The 19,711-nt window shown below is 35.1% G+C and overlaps 1 protein-coding gene across 1 annotated transcript; it reads right to left on the bottom strand.

Annotated features, from left to right (window-relative positions):
* Positions 1-25: 25 nt before the first annotated feature.
* LOC128229988 (ion channel TACAN-like) lies at positions 26-15,023 on the bottom strand. The gene is made up of 11 exons (XM_052941952.1): positions 14,883-15,023; positions 12,916-13,031; positions 12,581-12,697; positions 12,204-12,263; positions 9,774-9,887; positions 8,267-8,356; positions 7,746-7,811; positions 7,283-7,344; positions 3,445-3,537; positions 3,070-3,134; positions 26-1,475 (listed from the first exon to the last, which is right to left on the bottom strand). Exons 1-11 carry the CDS (start codon positions 15,021-15,023, stop codon positions 1,248-1,250), a joined length of 1,152 nt encoding a protein of 383 aa, XP_052797912.1. The 3' UTR covers positions 26-1,247.
* Between the last annotated feature and the right edge of the window lie 4,688 nt (positions 15,024-19,711).

The following is a 19,711-nucleotide window of genomic DNA, read 5'->3' as shown; positions in this document are numbered from 1 at the left end:
ATTATGCTGACACCAGAACAATACATACTTTTTGTATTAGTTTATAATTATGTAAAGATCGATATACACGTATGGCAACATCATTATGACTTAGATCAGTAAATAACATATACATCATGTAACTGGCACACAACATTATAGATAACAAGCGCAAATGAGGCGTTGTAAATTACTAAATGTTGAGGATGGAGTTATAGTATGTTGGACACTACTATGAAGGAATAAATTTAAAATGAGCTACATGTATTACTAATATGATCAAGTATCATGTTTTAGTTATACGCTCTATTTAAATATAACATGCATATGACATAATTACAACGAACACAACAACCAACCATGAACGTAACAATAACAAAGCCTTCTAATTAAAAAACAAACATACCCGATCAATGAATTAATAAAATACAACACCAAACTTGTCGTTCACAAATGCCAATATCATGTTTATAATTACCTTGTATTGTATCTAGAGACTATTTTGTCATCAAAGAAAGACTATTTTATTGCACTTGTTATTTATAGATGTATTTCTGACCTGATAATAAAATGAACACAAAAAAAATAACAAACTTTTTCAAATAAAATTTCTAATTAGTATGATGGTTTTATAGTATTTCTGCAAATGGCAAGTAACAAAGTACAAAGTACAATTTGTACATTTACCATCCCAGGAAGGAAAAAAACTGTAACTAACATCCTCAACGTTGCTCAAAGTATCTCATCTGGATGTGCCCAGAACAAAGTACACTTTCACTATAAATAAATATACTGCGAAAATACTCTGAGAAGTAGGGCTTTTGAAGTTTTAATAAAAATCGGACTACTGTACAGTTGTACAGATTGTTTTTGCTGGTACAATTGAATCAATAACAGAATAAAGTACCTTGAAATTAATATAAATGACTTTGGACACTATTTCAAAAGGGATCCTTTACCCTGCTTTGGGCATTTATCGGTCCTACACATGTACTAAAACAGATCCCCTGCCATTTTCCAGGATTTACAGTTATGAGCTGTAAGACTCTGTAGACCTTTAACTAAAGGTCTTCAACATTACTCAATACTGTACCATTTTGTACATGTTTGTCAGAAAACGTGGAATCATGTTAAGCATAACCTGAATTATTTAAAGTGCACCTTAGCTTTTCTAAATGTAATTTGGTTTTATTGAACCTCTAAGAACTCTCTTAACCAGTGCTATGTCAAAGTCTTGTTTCAACATGCCACTGACTTTATTTGTAAGTCTACATGATTTTTGGCTTGGAGTTGTTGAAGCGATACTTGGTTTTGTAAAACTTCTTTATATTTTTTATATCCTCTGTGAATTTCTGCTTGAGGACAAGCAGGGTCGTGCTCATGTTGCCGAGGAAGAGGATAAGGTGGATGATGGCGAGGACAGGAACCTGCCACTCAGTACATCGTGGGTCGTATGACAGCTGGTACAGAATCACAGCGTTGTATAGCTGGAACAACTGAAAGTATGGGAAAATGAAGTTACAGTTTAATTTTCAAAAAAAAGAATACCTTAAATGTTCTTTTAATGGCCACAAAAGTACTGCATATCAAATGCTAATGCTTGTCTGCTTTTTCAGTCAAACCTTTACAATTATTAAAGCTAGATTTGTAAGCTTTGATGTACATATGCGCACTGTCTCTAGCACAAAACTTCATTTAAATAAATAGCACCAGTTTTCAAATAATTGCCTGATGCCAATGACACTGATCCTATTACAACACTACCTCTGACGACAATTACACTGATTGTATGACAAGACCGCCTCTGAGGAGAATGACAATGAGACTACAAAAAGATCGCCACTGACGACAATGACACTGATCGTATGACAAGACCGCCACTGATGACAATGACACTGATCGTATGACAAGACCGCCACTGATGACAATGACACTGATCGTATGACAAGACCGCCACTGATGACAATGACACTGATCATATGACAAGACCGCCACTGACGACAATGACACTGATCGTATGACAAGACCGCCACTGACACTGATCATATGACAAGACGGCCACTGACGACAATGACACTGATCCTACGACAAGACCTCTTTTTTCTTAGTGACAAGTGATAAACCTTATGTTTTCCAGTTAAATGTCACAAGGATCAAATGTCAAAAGCAAAACAGAACAAGAGCTATCAATGCAACACAGATCAATGGAATATGCTTACGTTTAAGCTAAGCTAACAAACTATAAGCATATATGCAGGACCCAATGATTGATGCTTTTTGGGGAGCCATGAAATAAGAGGTGGGGGCGGGACTTGCATGTGATACATACAGAGATAAGGACCTGCATCTTGCACCCAACATGTCCCCTTTATGTGCCGAACATCTGTGTCATGTTATTTCAAAATTACTTCTTTCATAACATACCCGGTACCTTCAACTTGGAAAGAATCACCTATACTCTAGGTGCATGTATGCAGCATTTCATTCCAGAATTCCATAAGGATTAATCCCCAAGCATGACCTTGACCTTAGAGGTAGTGATGTTGGTTGTGCATGCAACATGTTGACTTTATACGCCAAACCTCTGTGCAACTTTATCTCAAAAAAACCCTGTGCATCACAACATACAGCCCAGACACAATTGCTAATTCTCAATTCTATTGCATATTATTAGTTAAACTGTCAGAAGCTGGTGGTTGTATGAAAGTATGGGACATACACCCCCAGTGTTTTTTTAACATGCGAGAATGAAGCTCGAGTGGGAAACACAACCAGCTACAAACAGTGTAATGTCTCACAGAGTTTGTTGACTTTGTAATGCACACAGTGTTCCCTGCCAGACTTATGCACTACAGTTTTTGTTAATTAAAAAAATACATAAAAATGTTTATTTTGTAACAGCATTAGTGTCAGTATAAACTTCAACAGTACATGTCATGCATAGCAACAATGTTTTATACATCCCCTCCACAGGATCACCCTAGACCCATCGGATAGCATCATGTAGGAGGTGAGATATATGCAGCATATTATAATTATAAGCTGTTAAAGTATCTTGCCTGAAGGAATATGTGTCGAAGCCATACTTACATAAGCCATGAACAAGAAAGGCAGCAGGTAGGACAGGCCCTTGAACATCCATGACATAAACCCTTCTGCAAACAAACACACATATTTCATATAGTATAGCAAATCTTAAAAGGTATTTTCTTGCAAGCATTTTTTATACACATTTATAAACAATTATCTGGTTGCAATGTATACTGTATAGTATCTACAATTTGAATTTGCTTTGAGTACAAACAACCGGCCCATATAGACAAAGCAAAGTACACTGGTTAAACCTTACATTAATTCTCTCACATGAACCCTTTTATATGAATACAAAATACCTCCATCAGTCAGACTGATTTTAAAGTTTCAAACAATTATGCATATATTTCTACATTATTTAAGCCGTCTTACCAACAGTGACGTCCATGTCATGTCGCTGACCGAGACATTTGAGGCGGTAGAGACAACCCTTTTGGTACTGGTACTGCAACAGCTGGACAAACGCTGCAATAACAAGATCCATGTCAAGAGTAGGCTCAACACCCTATATGGTAAAATCCAACATATAAAGTGGCACGAATCACAACATATTGAAGCCACATGTAGGGAAATGTATTGATTATATACAAGGATTATGTTTATCCCCCACATGTAGGGGAATGTATTGACTATATACAAGGATTATGTTTATCCCCCACATGTAGGGAAATGTATTGATTATATACAAGGATTATGTTTATCCCCCACATGTAGGGAATGTATTGATGATATACAAGGAGTATGTTTATCCCCCACATGTAGGGAATGTATTGATTATATACAAGGATTATGTATATCCCCCACATGTAGGGAAATGTATTGATTATATACAAGGATTATGTTTATCCCCCACATGTAGGGGAATGTATTGACTATATACAAGGATTATGTTTATCCCCCACATGTAGGGAATGTATTGATTATATACAAGGATTATGTATATCCCCCACATGTAGGGAAATGTATTGATTATATACAAGGATTATGTTTATCCCCCACATGTAGGGAAATGTATTGATGATATACAAGGATTATGTTTATCCCCCACATGTAGGGGAATGTATTGATTATATACAAGGATTATGTTTATCCCCCACATGTAGGGAAATGTATTGATTATATACAAGGATTATCCCCCACATGTAGGGAAATGTATTGATTATATACAAGGATTATGTTTATCCCCCACATGTAGGGAAATGTATTGATTATATACAAGGATTAGGATTATCCCCCACATGTAGGGAAATGTATTGATTATATACAAGGATTATCCCCCACATGTAGGGAATGTATTGATTATATACAAGGATTATGTTTATCCCCCACATGTAGGGAAATGTATTGATTATATACAAGGATTATGTTTATCCCCCACATGTAGGGAATGTATTGATTATATACAAGGATTATGTTTATCCCCCACATGTAGGGAATGTATTGATTATATACAAGGATTATGTTTATCCCCCACATGTAGGGAAATGTATTGATTATATACAAGGATTATGTTTATCCCCCACATGTAGGGAAATGTATTGACTATATGCAAGGATTATGTTTATCCCCCACAGGTAGGGGAATGTATTGACTATATGCAAGGATTATGTTTATCCCCCACATGTAGGGAAATGTATTGATTATATACAAGGATTATGTTTATCCCCCACATGTAGGGGAATGTATTGACTATATACAAGGATTATGTTTATCCCCCACATGTAGGGGAATGTATTGATTATATACAAGGATTATGTTTATCCCCCACATGTAGGGAAATGTATTGATTATATACAAGGATTATCCCCCACATGTAGGGAAATGTATTGATTATATACAAGGATTATGTTTATCCCCCACATGTAGGGAAATGTATTGATTATATACAAGGATTATGTTTATCCCCCACATGTAGGGAAATGTATTGATTATATACAAGGATTATGTTTATCCCCCACATGTAGGGAAATGTATTGATTATATACAAGGATTATCCCCCACATGTAGGGAATGTATTGATTATATACAAGGATTATGTTTATCCCCCACATGTAGGGAATGTATTGATTATATACAAGGATTATGTTTATCCCCCACATGTAGGGGAATGTATTGATTATATACAAGGATTATGTTTATCCCCCACATGTAGGGAAATGTATTGATTATATACAAGGATTATGTTTATCCCCCACATGTAGGAAATGTATTGATTATATACAAGGATTATGTTTATCCCCCACATGTAGGGAATGTATTGACTATATGCAAGGATTATGTTTATCCCCCACATGTAGGGAAATGTATTGATTATATACAAGGATTATGTTTATCCCCCACATGTAGGGAAATGTATTGATTATATACAAGGATTATGTTTATCCCCCACATGTAGGGAATGTATTGATTATATACAAGGATTATGTTTATCCCCCACATGTAGGGAATGTATTGATTATATACAAGGATTATGTTTATCCCCCACATGTAGGGAAATGTATTGATTATATACAAGGATTATGTTTATCCCCCACAGGTAGGGGAATGTATTGATTATATACAAGGATTATGTTTATCCCCCACATGTAGGGAATGTATTGATTATATACAAGGATTATGTTTATCCCCCACATGTAGGGAATGTATTGATTATATACAAGGATTATGTTTATCCCCCACAGGTAGGGGAATGTATTGTTTATATACAAGGAGTATGTTTATCCCCCACATGTAGGGGAATGTATTGACTATATACAAGGATTATGTTTATCCCCCACTTGTAGGGGAATGTATTGACTATATACAAGGATTATGTTTATCCCCCACATGTAGGGAATGTATTGACTATATACAAGGATTATGTTTATCCCCCACATGTAGGGAAATGTATTGACTATATACAAGGATTATGTTTATCCCCCACATGTAGGGAAATGTATTGACTATATGCAAGGATTATGTTTATCCCCCACATGTAGGGAAATGTATTGACTATATGCAAGGATTATGTTTATCCCCCACATGTAGGGAAATGTATTGACTATATGCAAGGATTATGTTTATCCCCCACATGTAGGGAAATGTATTGACTATATGCAAGGATTATGTTTATCCCCCACATGTAGGGGAATGTATTGACTATATGCAAGGATTATGTTTATCCCCCACATGTAGGGGAATGTATTGACTATATGCAAGGATTATGTTTATCCCCCACATGTAGGGGAATGTATTGATTATATGCAAGGATTATGTTTATCCCCCACAGGTAGGGGAATGTATTGACTATATGCAAGGATTATGTTTATCCCCCACATGTAGGGGAATGTATTGACTATATGCAAGGATTATGTTTATCCCCCACATGTAGGAAATGTATTGATTATATACAAGGATTATGTTTATCCCCCACATGTAGGAAATGTATTGATTATATACAAGGATTATGTTTATCCCCCACATGTAGGGAAATGTATTGATTATATACAAGGAGTATGTTTATCCCCCACATGTAGGGAAATGTATTGATTATATACAAGGAGTATGTTTATCCCCCACATGTAGGGGAATGTATTGACTATATACAAGGATTATGTTTATCCCCCACATGTAGGGGAATGTATTGACTATATACAAGGATTATGTTTATCCCCCACATGTAGGGGAATGTATTGACTATATACAAGGATTATGTTTATCCCCCACATGTAGGGGAATGTATTGACTATATACAAGGATTATGTTTATCCCCCACATGTAGGGAAATGTATTGACTATATACAAGGATTATGTTTATCCCCCACATGTAGGGGAATGTATTGACTATATACAAGGAGTATGTTTATCCCCCACATGTAGGGGAATGTATTGATTATATACAAGGATTATGTTTATCCCCCACATGTAGGGAAATGTATTGATTATATACAAGGATTATGTTTATCCCCCACATGTAGGGAAATGTATTGATTATATACAAGGATTATGTTTATCCCCCACATGTAGGGAAATGTATTGATTATATGCAAGGATTATGTTTATCCCCCACATGTAGGGGAATGTATTGATTATATACAAGGATTATGTTTATCCCCCACATTTGCAGTGGGTTATTGTTTGATCAATCACTGCTAATGACACAGAGGCTGTAACAATACTTTGACTTTTTATTCCAAACCAGATGAGTTAAAATAACATCTAAGCTTCTTACCAACATAAAGGATAAACCAGCCATACTGGGTTCGAAACTGCATGTAAGAGTAGCTATCTGGCCTGTGGATTAACAAATATGGTATCATCATTTCAAAATTGTCATTCATTCATGCATACTGATTTCATAACACTCTGATATTGTTCAGGCAATTATGTTTGCCCCAAAATGCACTTTGAAGCACTTATCCAAAAGGCAGAACTAATCTCTTCCATCTTAAGGTCTGTTAGCTTGTAACTGCTAGTGTAGATAGCAGACTACTAGTACCTAATGAATTTCAAAAAGTAGTTTTAAACATGTATCTACTATCTAGCAACAAAGAATAAAGAAGCCATGGAATAATTTCTATCGCAAATGGCGTATTTTTACTTTTGTAAACAGCTTTACATCAAAGATTAGACTTAAGTATTTGAATAAAGAGACCATTTAGTATTTCAATCAGAAAGGCAAATTTAGTACCTACCATATGAGTGTGATAGCGGAACAGGCCGTGGACACAAAGTGATGAAGCACCCACCAGCCCTTGATTCTGCATTAATCAAAACACCCTGGGTTATGTAATTAATTTAATGTTCTTGTTGAAAAGCTAATGTAGCTTAAAGAAAAACATCTGCTATTATGTGTTCAACACCAACTATGGATGTTGTCCATCCAATGTTCAACACCAACTACTGATGTTGTCTTTGAAAGATGCAGATGCCTAAATCTATTTCTTTTAAATAAGCAAAAAATCTTTAAAAGATTCATTTACAGACATATGTTATTGTATTCAACAAAACACAATTACATTTGGCTACATTTTGTAGAATTGTTTCAAAGCTAATTGTACCTTAAAAGGATTATTGCTGATTTTTGATGTTGAATCACAACCTTTTAACTACAGGTTTTAAGACCTACAATATGGAAATACATGAAACAGAGATCAGCAATAACAGATCAACGACAACATCTATACGTTGCCTTTAATGAAATATGAGAGCGTACCTGGATCCATTGACAATAAGTATCTGTTCTCTTATTGTCAGTGTGCAGTAGTACCAGACCAGAAGGAAATGGAGAATAGAGTCAGCCCATCTAGATAAATATGATAATAATCAAAACATTAAACAGCATACAAACAAAAAATGTATATTAATGGGTAGCACCGACAAGCTGCAAGTACTTGAAGAAGAATGCTTCACAAACTCTTTTTTGCCCGATGTTAGAAAGTTGACAATGAAATCAGTCCGCAGCAACACTAGTTTTTGTTACTCTCAGTCAAACAAGGGGTATAACTCAACAATTATTAAGGCCAGAAATGGGCCTTGCCATAGATGTGCCTATTGTTTCTGGCAATATGTGCGTACCAAGTTTCATTTGAATATTTTGAATGGATTTTTAGTTATGCCAAAGCTTTAAGATTTAAGGCAATAAGGTCAATGAAGGTTATTTAATAGTGATGCAAACAAAAATTCGAATATTCGATCAAACTTTGGTATTAGAATGTCAATAAAGAGAATATAAAACCTTTTGCCGACATCACTGTTGTTGTTTATAAAGTTTGTTTGTCTTGTTTTACAACGATTGGCCCCTAATGCCAGAGGTGTGAATGTAATGACAATACACTAAACACGCGTCATATGTCATTTAGGGATTTATTGTCGGATACTATATAAAAAGTCCCCCTACTTTTACAATATCTGGCTAGGAATCGGCATTAAAACTGATGCGTTGTCTTAGCCGCAAATTTAGCTGTGCAACATACATTAAATCGACGTGATGATTTGAATGCCTTGTGCTACAATAATGTTGTAACATTTCAATTAACATAAATTATTTATGTGCTTTAAATTGTTTTCCATGTTTCGATAAAGTGTTCATGCTTTGAAATGTAAATGTATAGTATAGCTTTTTTAATAGGATGTATTTTCTCTATTCTTGTACAATAGATGAGTCAAATCCACATTTTTCATTTTATTATTTTATTAGTTCCCATTTGGTTTGGGTTATCCATAGTTATATTTAGTCAATTTAGAGGTCAACCTCAGAACAAGGCTGCATGTCCTACGGAAAGACACTCCATTGGCGCAAAATGCTATTTGACTAGGAATCCATCTATTTTCACATTGTTACAAATATAAAGGCAGCGGAATTGAAATTATTTGAAATTGTTGTTTGTTTGTTTAAAATGTATTGCTTATATCTTCCTGAAAATGGAGAATTTCAAAAACTCATTTAGGGAAATCAGGGTCCGCAACGCATACTGACTACAACAAATTACGGGATAAAAATATGCCGGCTATTACTTTAGCGAATAATAATAGTAGTTTACTACATCTTCTATAATATGTATTTCGGTAATCGAATAGTCGATCAAAAGAATCACCGAATATTCGAATATCAAGTTTGCCATTCGTTTGAATCCCTAATTATTACAATACCCCAACTTCTTATCTTTCAAGAAATAGGCAAGCTTAAGAAACCAGAATATAGTAAACTTACTCTGCCCTACCTGATATTGGAGAAGTCGACAATGTAGTTTCCAAGGACAAGGAGGAGTGACAGGATGAGAATGATGTTACTCAAAGTCAGCTTGAACCTCTCATAGTCCTGCTTGTACAGGTACCTGAAATGTGAGAAGGAGTGACAGGATGAGGATGATGCCACTAAAGGTCAGCTTGAACCTCTCATAGTCCTGCTTGTACAGGTACCTGAAATGTGAGAAGGAGTGACAGGATGAGGATGATGCCACTAAAAGTCAGCTTGAACCTCTCATAGTCCTGCTTGTACAGGTACCTGAAATGTGAGGAGTGACAGGATGAGGATGATGCTACTCAGGGTCAGATTGAACTTAGACCCTAGGGGCCCAAAACGCTATCTCATGAAAGGTCTCCATAAACTCTTCCTGTATACCAAGTTTGGTCGCAATGCATGTAGGTCAACCCTAACCAAAGTTATTCAACACCAACTATTTTTCTATTGTTAGTAACAGTGACCTTCACCCTAGGGGCCCCAAATGCAATCCAATGAAAGGACTCCATAAACTCTTCCTACATACTAAGTTTGGTCACTTTATGTCAAACCTAACTAATATTATTTGATACCATAGGTGAGTTTGATGACGCCCTTCCACCTGAACAATTATGTACATGTACATCATTCTTATTATGAGGTTTCACTTTGTGAAAACCGGGTAAACATTTTTTTTAAATGTGCCTGTGATGAACGGAAAGTAAAAAAGTCAATAAAGGCCGGCGAGAAGTAAAGCCTCCTTATTTTTCGAAAAGTCAAGCTTTAATTGCAACAAGAGCTGTCACAGAGACTATTCCGCCACTTTTCGAAATTTGGCGAAACATGGATCACTGTAAAATTAGATTAGATTTCAATGCAATACATGATGTATTTGCTAAGATATTGACATAAATGTTGTTACATGCAAAATTTAAACCAGAAATAAAGGGCCATTATTTGCAAAATACAGTTATCTAACTTGGTTATTCAAGTAGGTTGGGTGGTTGAGTAAGTGCATTATTTTCCAAGTCAAATAATAAAGGCCCATAATTTGCATTATATTTACAAAGGATTACCTTACTTCATTAATTTAGTAGGTTAGATAGTTGGGAATACATATCAAAAGTTTCAATGAAATACATGATGTATTTGCTAAGATATTGACTAAAATGCTGTTACATGCAAAACCTTAACCAGAATTTCGATGCTGAATAATAAAGGGCAATTATTTGCATTAAATGCAAACTAGAGTTATCTAACTTGGTAAATTAAGTAAGTTGGATGGTTGAGTACCATTGTATAAAGTCTTAATGCAATAAATAAAGTAGTTGCTGAGATATTAACCTATGTGTGCTTACTTGCAATACGGTAACCAGAATTTCTAAGTCAAATAATAAAGGCCCATTTTTGCATTAAATTCAATAAGTGTTATCTTACTTCATTAATTTAGTAGGTAAGATAGTTGGGAATATAAATCTAAAGTTTCAATGCAATACATGATGTATTTACTGAGAAATTGACTAAAATGTGGTTACATGCAAAACCTTAACCAGAAATTTTAAGTCGAACAATAAAGGGCATTTATTCTGCATTAAATGCAAACAAGAGTTAACTAACTTGGTTAATAAAGTACATTAGATGATTGAGTACCATTGTATAAAGTCTCAATGCAATACATCAAGTAGTTGAAGAGATATAAACCTATGTGTGCTTACATGCAAAACCTTAACCAGAATTTCTAAGTCAAATAATAAAGGGCAATTATTTGCATTAAATGCAAACAAGAGTTATCTAACTTGGTTAATTAAGTAGGTTGGATAGTTGAGTACCATTGTATAAAGTCTTAATGCAATAAATCAAGTAGTTGCTGAGATATTAACCTATGTGTGCTTACATGCAAAACCTTAACCAGAATTTCTAAGTCAAATAATAAAGGCCCATTATTTGCATTAAATTCATATAAGTGTTATCTAACTTCATTAATTTAGTAGGTTCGATAGTTGGAAATGCATAATCTAAAGTTTCAATGCAATACATGATGTATTTACTGAGATTATGACTTAAAGGTGTTTACATGCAAAACCTTAACCAAGGTGTGAAGCCGACGCTGACGCTTGGGTGAGTAGTATAGCTCTCCTTATTCTTCGAATAGTTGAGCTAAAAATAAATCAGTGAATAATTGGCGCCAGACTTTTACAAATCCTCACACATTTTCTTAACATTTGAAAATGACATGCCATTTCATTGCATTAGTCAGATTTAAGTATCACAAAATCAAGGATGGATGTTCTTTCACATTTGCCATATTGCAAAGTCAACCTTCAATCTTTTCAGTGATTCAGATGTTATGGTAGAGGTTAATTACTCTGCATAATAAGGATACTAAATGATTGTAAGTTTACTAAATGTGTAAGCCATGTGTTGTACTCACTTGTCTTCCTTGTTAAGTAAGGAGATGTTCACCTGCCCAAGAATTATGTTTAGATACAATCTGAAAGAAAATAATTCATTATGTGGAAAAAAATAAAATTGTTGTGGTTACATGTTAAGCATTTTTCTTCTAAAAGCTATATGTTGAGTCTGAGCCTTGACTTAAGCAAATTAATTTAAAATTCAATTCATTACATGTAACCCCTAATTTCAGCATCAAATTCTATTTCTACAAAGTATGAATCAAGGAATAAATTCTAATATCAAATAAGATGAAGTTCTTTCATCTTCAAGAAAATTATTGAGCATATACATGAACATTTATCCACACGAGGAATATAATAATCTGATTAACAATGCCATTGAAACAAGGAGTACCCATTTCTGTGTGGCAAGTTATCCTCATAGTCCCGAAATGTGCTCTTCTTTTTCAACATGTGCATCTGAAGAGCATTCACAGCCTTCTCTTCATCTTCACTTAAATGCTTCACTGGCCTACATGAAAGTATACAAGTGCCATTAATTTCGTTCTCATTCTACAGCTAAGCTCTAAGGTATCAATTATTTTAATTGGATTTAAATAAAATACAAAAATGAAAAAAAATGCAATTACAACATATAGTAATATAAATATGTTTTCGCTGTTATTTCACAGATTTAATTTCACTGAATCCATTCTACAATAAAAAGGTTCCAATGTTCTGCTGTCATACTTTAAGGCCTCTGTAATCTTCTTTAGCCTATACCGCTGATGAGCAATGCCTGCCAGACATTTTTTCTGCAGGACCTTCATTTCCTCCAACTTCTTCTTGTACTGATCATTGTCCAACTGCAATGGTTCAAATCATTGGGGTTAGAAATCGGGACCCAATTTCCCTGTCTTATAGTCGAGGAAATACTGTACCTGTTGGTAGCTACAATAATAAGCGATCAGGGATACTTTTTTAAATATTTTGGCATTTCTTATGTATCCCTGTAATGCTTAAACTCTCTACCATTTAACACCAGATGAAAGAAAATATAGCGATATTATGCTTCGATGTTGAATAATAATGACAAAATTGGTCAATCAATCAATATATACCTGACAGTGATCTAAACTGGATTGAATTTGTCATAAAAGTCGTTATTTTCACATAAATATATTCTGGGTCACTAATATCAGGGTTCGAATTTAACTTTGAGGAGCACTCGCAAAATTTTGCGAGTGCATTTTGAGGCAACTCGCAAAATGACAAATCAACTTGCAATTTTATTATTTGCTTTATTCCCTTATAATATTGTCTAATTAAAGTAGAAATTAACACCTAAGACATATTATGAATATTGAAAAGTATCAATCTTGAGTGACTCGAATACTTGTTGATGGCTTATTCTATTTGGGGAGTATGGAAAGACTCGTCTGATGCTGGCAGCCTTTTGATAACAAAGCTGTCCAATAATTTGACATTGTTCACTTTGTATATTTACCCTCGCCATCGGGTAATTTAATACCCATTCGACAAGCACGCTACAGATTTCATTAAGTCTATAAGTATTAAAAACAATAAAATAATAAATTTAAAATAAAAAAGCAACAGTAAACGTAGCGTGGATACTTTGGACCATGAAATATATCGATCAACGAAGTCTATTCATTTTGACAGTTGGGCGGAAATATATTCAAAGGATGATGAGGTTTACATATAGTGCGCAAAAGCGCTAAATTTAGCCAATGATTGAGCTAGGTGATTACGTCATTCGTATTTACTTTGTATTATGCACGCCTCGGTGCATCCCGGAAAGATTCGAGATAAAACTCGGGCTTTTCCGTATTTGTTCTATTTTTGAAAACCTACTAGAGCGTGACTCCGTTCTGTCTTCTTTATACCGGTAGTGTCAACATGCCACTTATAGGCTGTTTACACTCGACTACATAGCGGAATTAAGTTCATGTTTATTCTTCTTTCCTTTTAACATTTTGTGGTCAAACCCACTCGCAGAATTTTGCGAGCTTGAATAAGTCACTCGCAATTTCCAAATGTCGCTCGCATTTTGCGAGTATGCGAGTCTAAATTCGAACCCTGAATATCCTTTTATACATGTACACAACCTGTCAGATCTGTCCCAGATTTACAGATATCAGAATACTTGATAAACAATTGACACATGTAAGTGTTTAATGATATCTGAATATGTTTTTTGGCATAATGACATAAATAAATATGTGTTAAATAGTAGGCATAATATTTTCGTAGAAATTTGAATTTATAACAGAGATAATTTCAAAATAGTGGCTGCGAGAATTCTCTGCGCAAGGACCGTTCGCTACGTTTTGCTGGGATGGTGGACGTCAGCAGTCTGCCATAGTAAAAAATCAAAAGACTCATTGACGGCCATAAAGGTGGACTTACACGCTGGAGACCTTGTAAGTGTATTAAGACAATAAATCTGAATCAGAATGATACGTGGTCGAGTCCAATACTGGCTTTAACACCCACAGGGAATAAAGGTTTCTTTTAGCCTTAGGATCAAATGTTCTGGTGTTATATTTGTTTCAATATACACCATCCATACCAGGTACGGATCACATTTTAATACAACAACTATAAAGAAGTATCGCATAGAGAGAAAAAAAACTGTCCGAAATTAAGAGGATAGTCTGAATGTTACCCAAGTTCATCATTAAGAGTTAGATTACCTCAAGCTGCACCAAATCCTTATCAAGATCTTCCCAGTCTTGAAGAGCAACTTTAACAACTGGATTTTTAATTTGCAAGATTGGCTGTTCAGTGTTCTCCACGTTTTTAACAGACGCCAAATCTTCCGATTTCGTGTCCATTTTGACGGTGATTTTGAAAATATATAGTTTGTGAAAATCGGTCCTACTAAACACTGCAAAGCCTAGCAAAGCCTAGCAAAGTCAAGCAAAGCCTAGCAAAGTCAAGCAAAGTCAGTTGTATTTTTATTTATTTGTATTTATTTTTATGAGTTTTATATATTTAGTTGGAAAAAAATGTATAATTTATTGCCAATATTGTGTTAAATTTGTAAAATTACATTACTTCAAGATTGAAAAATCCAGCGAAACCTAGCAAAGCCTAGCAAAGCCTATGAAAACCTAGCTAAGTCAAGCAAAGTCTGTTTTATTGTTATTTATTTGTATTTATTTATATGAGTTATATATATTTAGTGTGAAAACTTGAACTACTAAATAAAGCATTTTAAATAATGTATATATCATCCTCACATCACCAGGAAGTTTGGTTTTACCCTTTGTTTAAATGGGGGGCAGTGGGAGGGGCGGGGGCGGGCGGCCTGTGTTGGCTTATACTACCACACTGTCACTGGTCACGCTTGCTAAATTGTTGAATGAGGCCCCATGGTGATTTTTGTCAGTGACATCTTTTATGTTTCATCTCTTGAAAAGGGACTCGCTCATTTTTTGTACTTTTTACGGTAATACATCTGAAAACACCAATATTATAATAAGTTTACTATTTGATACCGAAATTCTAGAAAAAAAATGCAATGGCAGTATTAAAAAAACCTGGATTTAATAGTGGCGAGCAAACACTTGCCAGTGTAACGTGCGCCGCCATCTGAACACCAACAAATCCCTTCAGGGGTCCACTGGTCTTTATATACACTAACTTCTATGTTCTCACAGATCCCGGGCTTTGCTAATTTGCATATTACCAACCAAGTTCATATCCGGTATGAACGTACTTCCGTTTTATACGGATTATTATTATGAACGCATCTCCGCCGTCTACAGCGGACCGTTACGTTACTTTCCCCCACCGAGAAGAGTAGGCAACACCGTTCCGGCAGATGTCATTATCCAACCGCTGCCACCATTTGTAACGTGCGACCGTGAAACAAACAAACACCAGACAGCCGAGCTTTCTGGCGTAATGCAACAAACACAGTCAAGAAAAAACAACAGAATGCTGACTGAGACAAAACAGCTCGCCCGCAAGGACTCATACATATGCTAGAGGGTAATTAAACCTGTAAGCCTTATATTAAAATGCGTTACTAACGCTATTCACTGATCGGCGACTTTAAAGACATATATTTGAGAATATATCAACATTTGTTGAAAGGTTCCAGCCGTCAGTATCTTACTAATTATTGATTTACTACACTGTAATTCGTCTGTAACAAAGTTCATTTTACAAAACATGAGCGTATGGAAAGTCATACGTCTTGCAGGCCGCCGTTCGCATTTCTGCAGTTCTGCACTTCCGCAGTTCCAAAAGTTCCGCACTACCGCAGTCCGAGCCCTTGGCGATTCAAAAGTTCCGCACTACCGCAGTCCGAGCCCTTGGCGATTACCCCCCCCCCTTATCCGGTTCCGCTATGTCACCCAGTCCGGGTTCAGCCTGTCCCGGATTATCTTAAAGTTTCCACAAGTCCGCAGTAAGCAAATGCGCATCTCATGGAAAGCCATGAGTCCTTTTCACATGAGCGTGTCCCTTTAATAGAAGACTTGGAAATCGAAAAATTACAAATCACAGAATCGTGCCAAGTCACGGCACTAAGAATAGCAAATAAAGTTCTTAAAATTGTAACGAGGCAACCTTTTTGTCAATAAAAGATACAAGCATGTTAAGAAATAACTTAGATCTAAGGTACGATATCAATTTGTAATTTTAACGGTTAATATTGTTTCGACACCTACAATGTATACAGGCTCGGATTTGCAGACATTTATCTATACATGATACGATATTCCACTTGATGGCATTTTCGTTTCTTCCATCAGTTGCGTCTGCAAGACCAATTAGAACATCCGCGGCACCCCAGCGTATCAAAACCTATATGTTATGATATGCTGGGGTGCCGAAGATGCAATTAGAAATGCGAGATCTCTAATCCTCTTCGATGTACCCACATAGTTTGTGAAGTCACATTTGAATTTCGCCCGAAGTAAAAAGCCGCACGCCTCGAAAAAGGAAAACTGCTGTTCGGTATTAACGAAACTTAGCGGAGTCCAATGGAAAATGTACACAACACTCGATTATTCAGTTATGTTTTACATTTTATAGTTTTGGCAAAATGTGTGGGCAAATGCTCAGATTGTATAAGAACGTGTTTATAATTACCGAAAACTAAAGCTTTTTTTAGTAAAAAATTCACATAGTTTGACATTATTATTATTATTATTATTATTATTATTATTATTATTATTATTATTGATAAGGATCCGTTAAGATAGGAATATATAGTTAAGATATTTTGATATCACGTGAAGTTGTATTAGTGTATATATTTGGTTCTTAAATTTGACTTGACCTGATTATAAGTGTTCAAAGTACAATAATTTCAACAATTGACTTGAGAGCATTGTTTATAATCACTTGAGTTGGCGACCTTAGAAATCGACCAGCGGTTACTTATTATCTTCTTTAATTTTTTATGAGTTTTCAATGCAATTATCTTCATAATGTCTTAAAGTCATACCCTTTTTATGGTGTTTGTTATTTAACCATTGACAATTTTGTGCTGTTAAGAACAACAAGCAAATTCGTTGAATTGATATCCCCCGCTCAATTGGGCTAAGTCAAGGAATGGTGAAATATATATATATAAGTTTGATTGCAACTGTTTGAAAAAAATAATATTGTATATAATGTAGCATTTAGGATTGACCAAGAAACCTAGTATATGACTCCATGTTACCCAGTTCCAAACTAATGTAAGATTCCATCAAGGTAAACATTCTGATCAAGTTTCATGAAGATTGGTCCGCGATATTTTGCCAAAAATATAGCCTCTCGAGTGTCCACAAGTTTTTTTTTAAGATTTGACCTAGTTACCTCATTTTTGACCCCACATAACCAACTAGATTCAAACTATTCCAAGATTTCATCGAGGCAAACATTCTAGTTTCATGGAAATTAGAGCATATGCATTGCCTCTAGAGTGTTCCCAAGATTTCTGTAAGAAATGACCTAGTGACCTAGTTTTTGACCCCATGTGACCTATTTCAAAACTCGTGTAAGATTTCAATAAGGCAAACATTCTGACCAAATTTGAATATAACTGACTATTCAATACCAATGTTTGGTTATGGACACAATTTTTCAAAGATTTCACTTACTGACCTGGTTTCTGACCCCATGTGACCCAGTTTCGAACTATTCAACAACAATCAAGAACAGTCTGATTAAGATTCATGGATATTAGATTGTCTCTAGTGTGTTCCCAATGTTTTTTTCTAAGATTTGACATACTGACCTTGTTTTTGACCCATATGACCCACTTTTAAAACGCAGTCGAAATTTAACCCAAGAGAACATTCTGACCATGTTTGAACATAATCCGACCAATCACCACCATAAAATAGTTTCGGGCAAGATTTTTGAAATATTTGACCTAGTGACCTATTTTTATCACATGTGACCCAGTTTGAAACATGTCCAAGAGTTCATCAAGAAAAACATTCTGATCAAGTTTCATTAATATTAGACCATACATAATGCCTCTGATGTGTTTCAAAGATTTTTCTAAAATTTGACCTAATGACCTAGTTTTTGACCCCATGTGGCCCACTTTTACAAGCGGTCCATATTTCATCAAGGGGTACATCATGACCAAGTTTGAACATAATCCGACCAATCATTTCCATTCCGGATAAAAAAATCTTAGATTTGACCTAGTGACCTACTGTTCGATCATATGTTATTCAGTTTTAAATAAGTCCAAGATTTCATCAAGGAAAACATTCTGATTAAGTTTTATGAATATTTGACCATGTATAATGCCTCTAGTATGTTCCAAAGATTTTTTTTAAGATTTGACATAGTGACCCTTTTTTGACCCCATGTGACCCACTTTTTTAATTGCCTTTAATTACACCATAATGTAACACTACGATATATTTGTCAGTGTTACTCCAATAGCTAAATGACTACTTAAGGTGAATGCCTACTACATTTTTCTTTTGGCGATAGCAAAATATAGCAATTCATTATTTCTGTATTAAGACAGCCTCATATCTTACTAAGTTTTATCCTGTATATAGAAAATTATCTCTCAAACTTGCGTTTGACAGGTGTTCACAAACACTGTTTGATATGCATGGTTGCACTTCTATTGTGTACTGAAAAGCGGTTTGCAAGATAATAACAAACAACTCTTTTTATACAATGATAGACTGCACTGTTATGATAAAATCGATAGGAAAATAAAGATCAATATAATTTATATAATAGCGATTTTCGTGCTTTTCATTTCTGGTGGTATCCAATTATGATGTCATAAACCACGTGCTAAGTCCACACTGGTGAATGGGGTTCGCAAGTGTTGTCCCCAAAAACACTGAGTTTATTTTGTTTATTTTACAAGTGTGCTACTGATATGTAATGATAAGATATTATACTGTTTTTTTAATAGTCTTTTTTACGTTTGTGTCAGGCAAGGAAGCCTTGTGTATAGTACCGTCAATATGAGACATGGCCTTGAATGATGGTATACTTTTGCTAGGGCTGCAGCATTTAAAGACCATACTCCAGTCATGCA

The sequence above is a fragment of the Mya arenaria genome, chromosome 4 (assembly GCF_026914265.1).
Source record: "Mya arenaria isolate MELC-2E11 chromosome 4, ASM2691426v1".
Taxonomy (NCBI): Eukaryota; Metazoa; Mollusca; class Bivalvia; order Myida; family Myidae; genus Mya; species Mya arenaria.
Note: the sequence above shows the minus strand (reverse complement) of the source record. Positions and strands in the feature narration are given on the sequence as shown.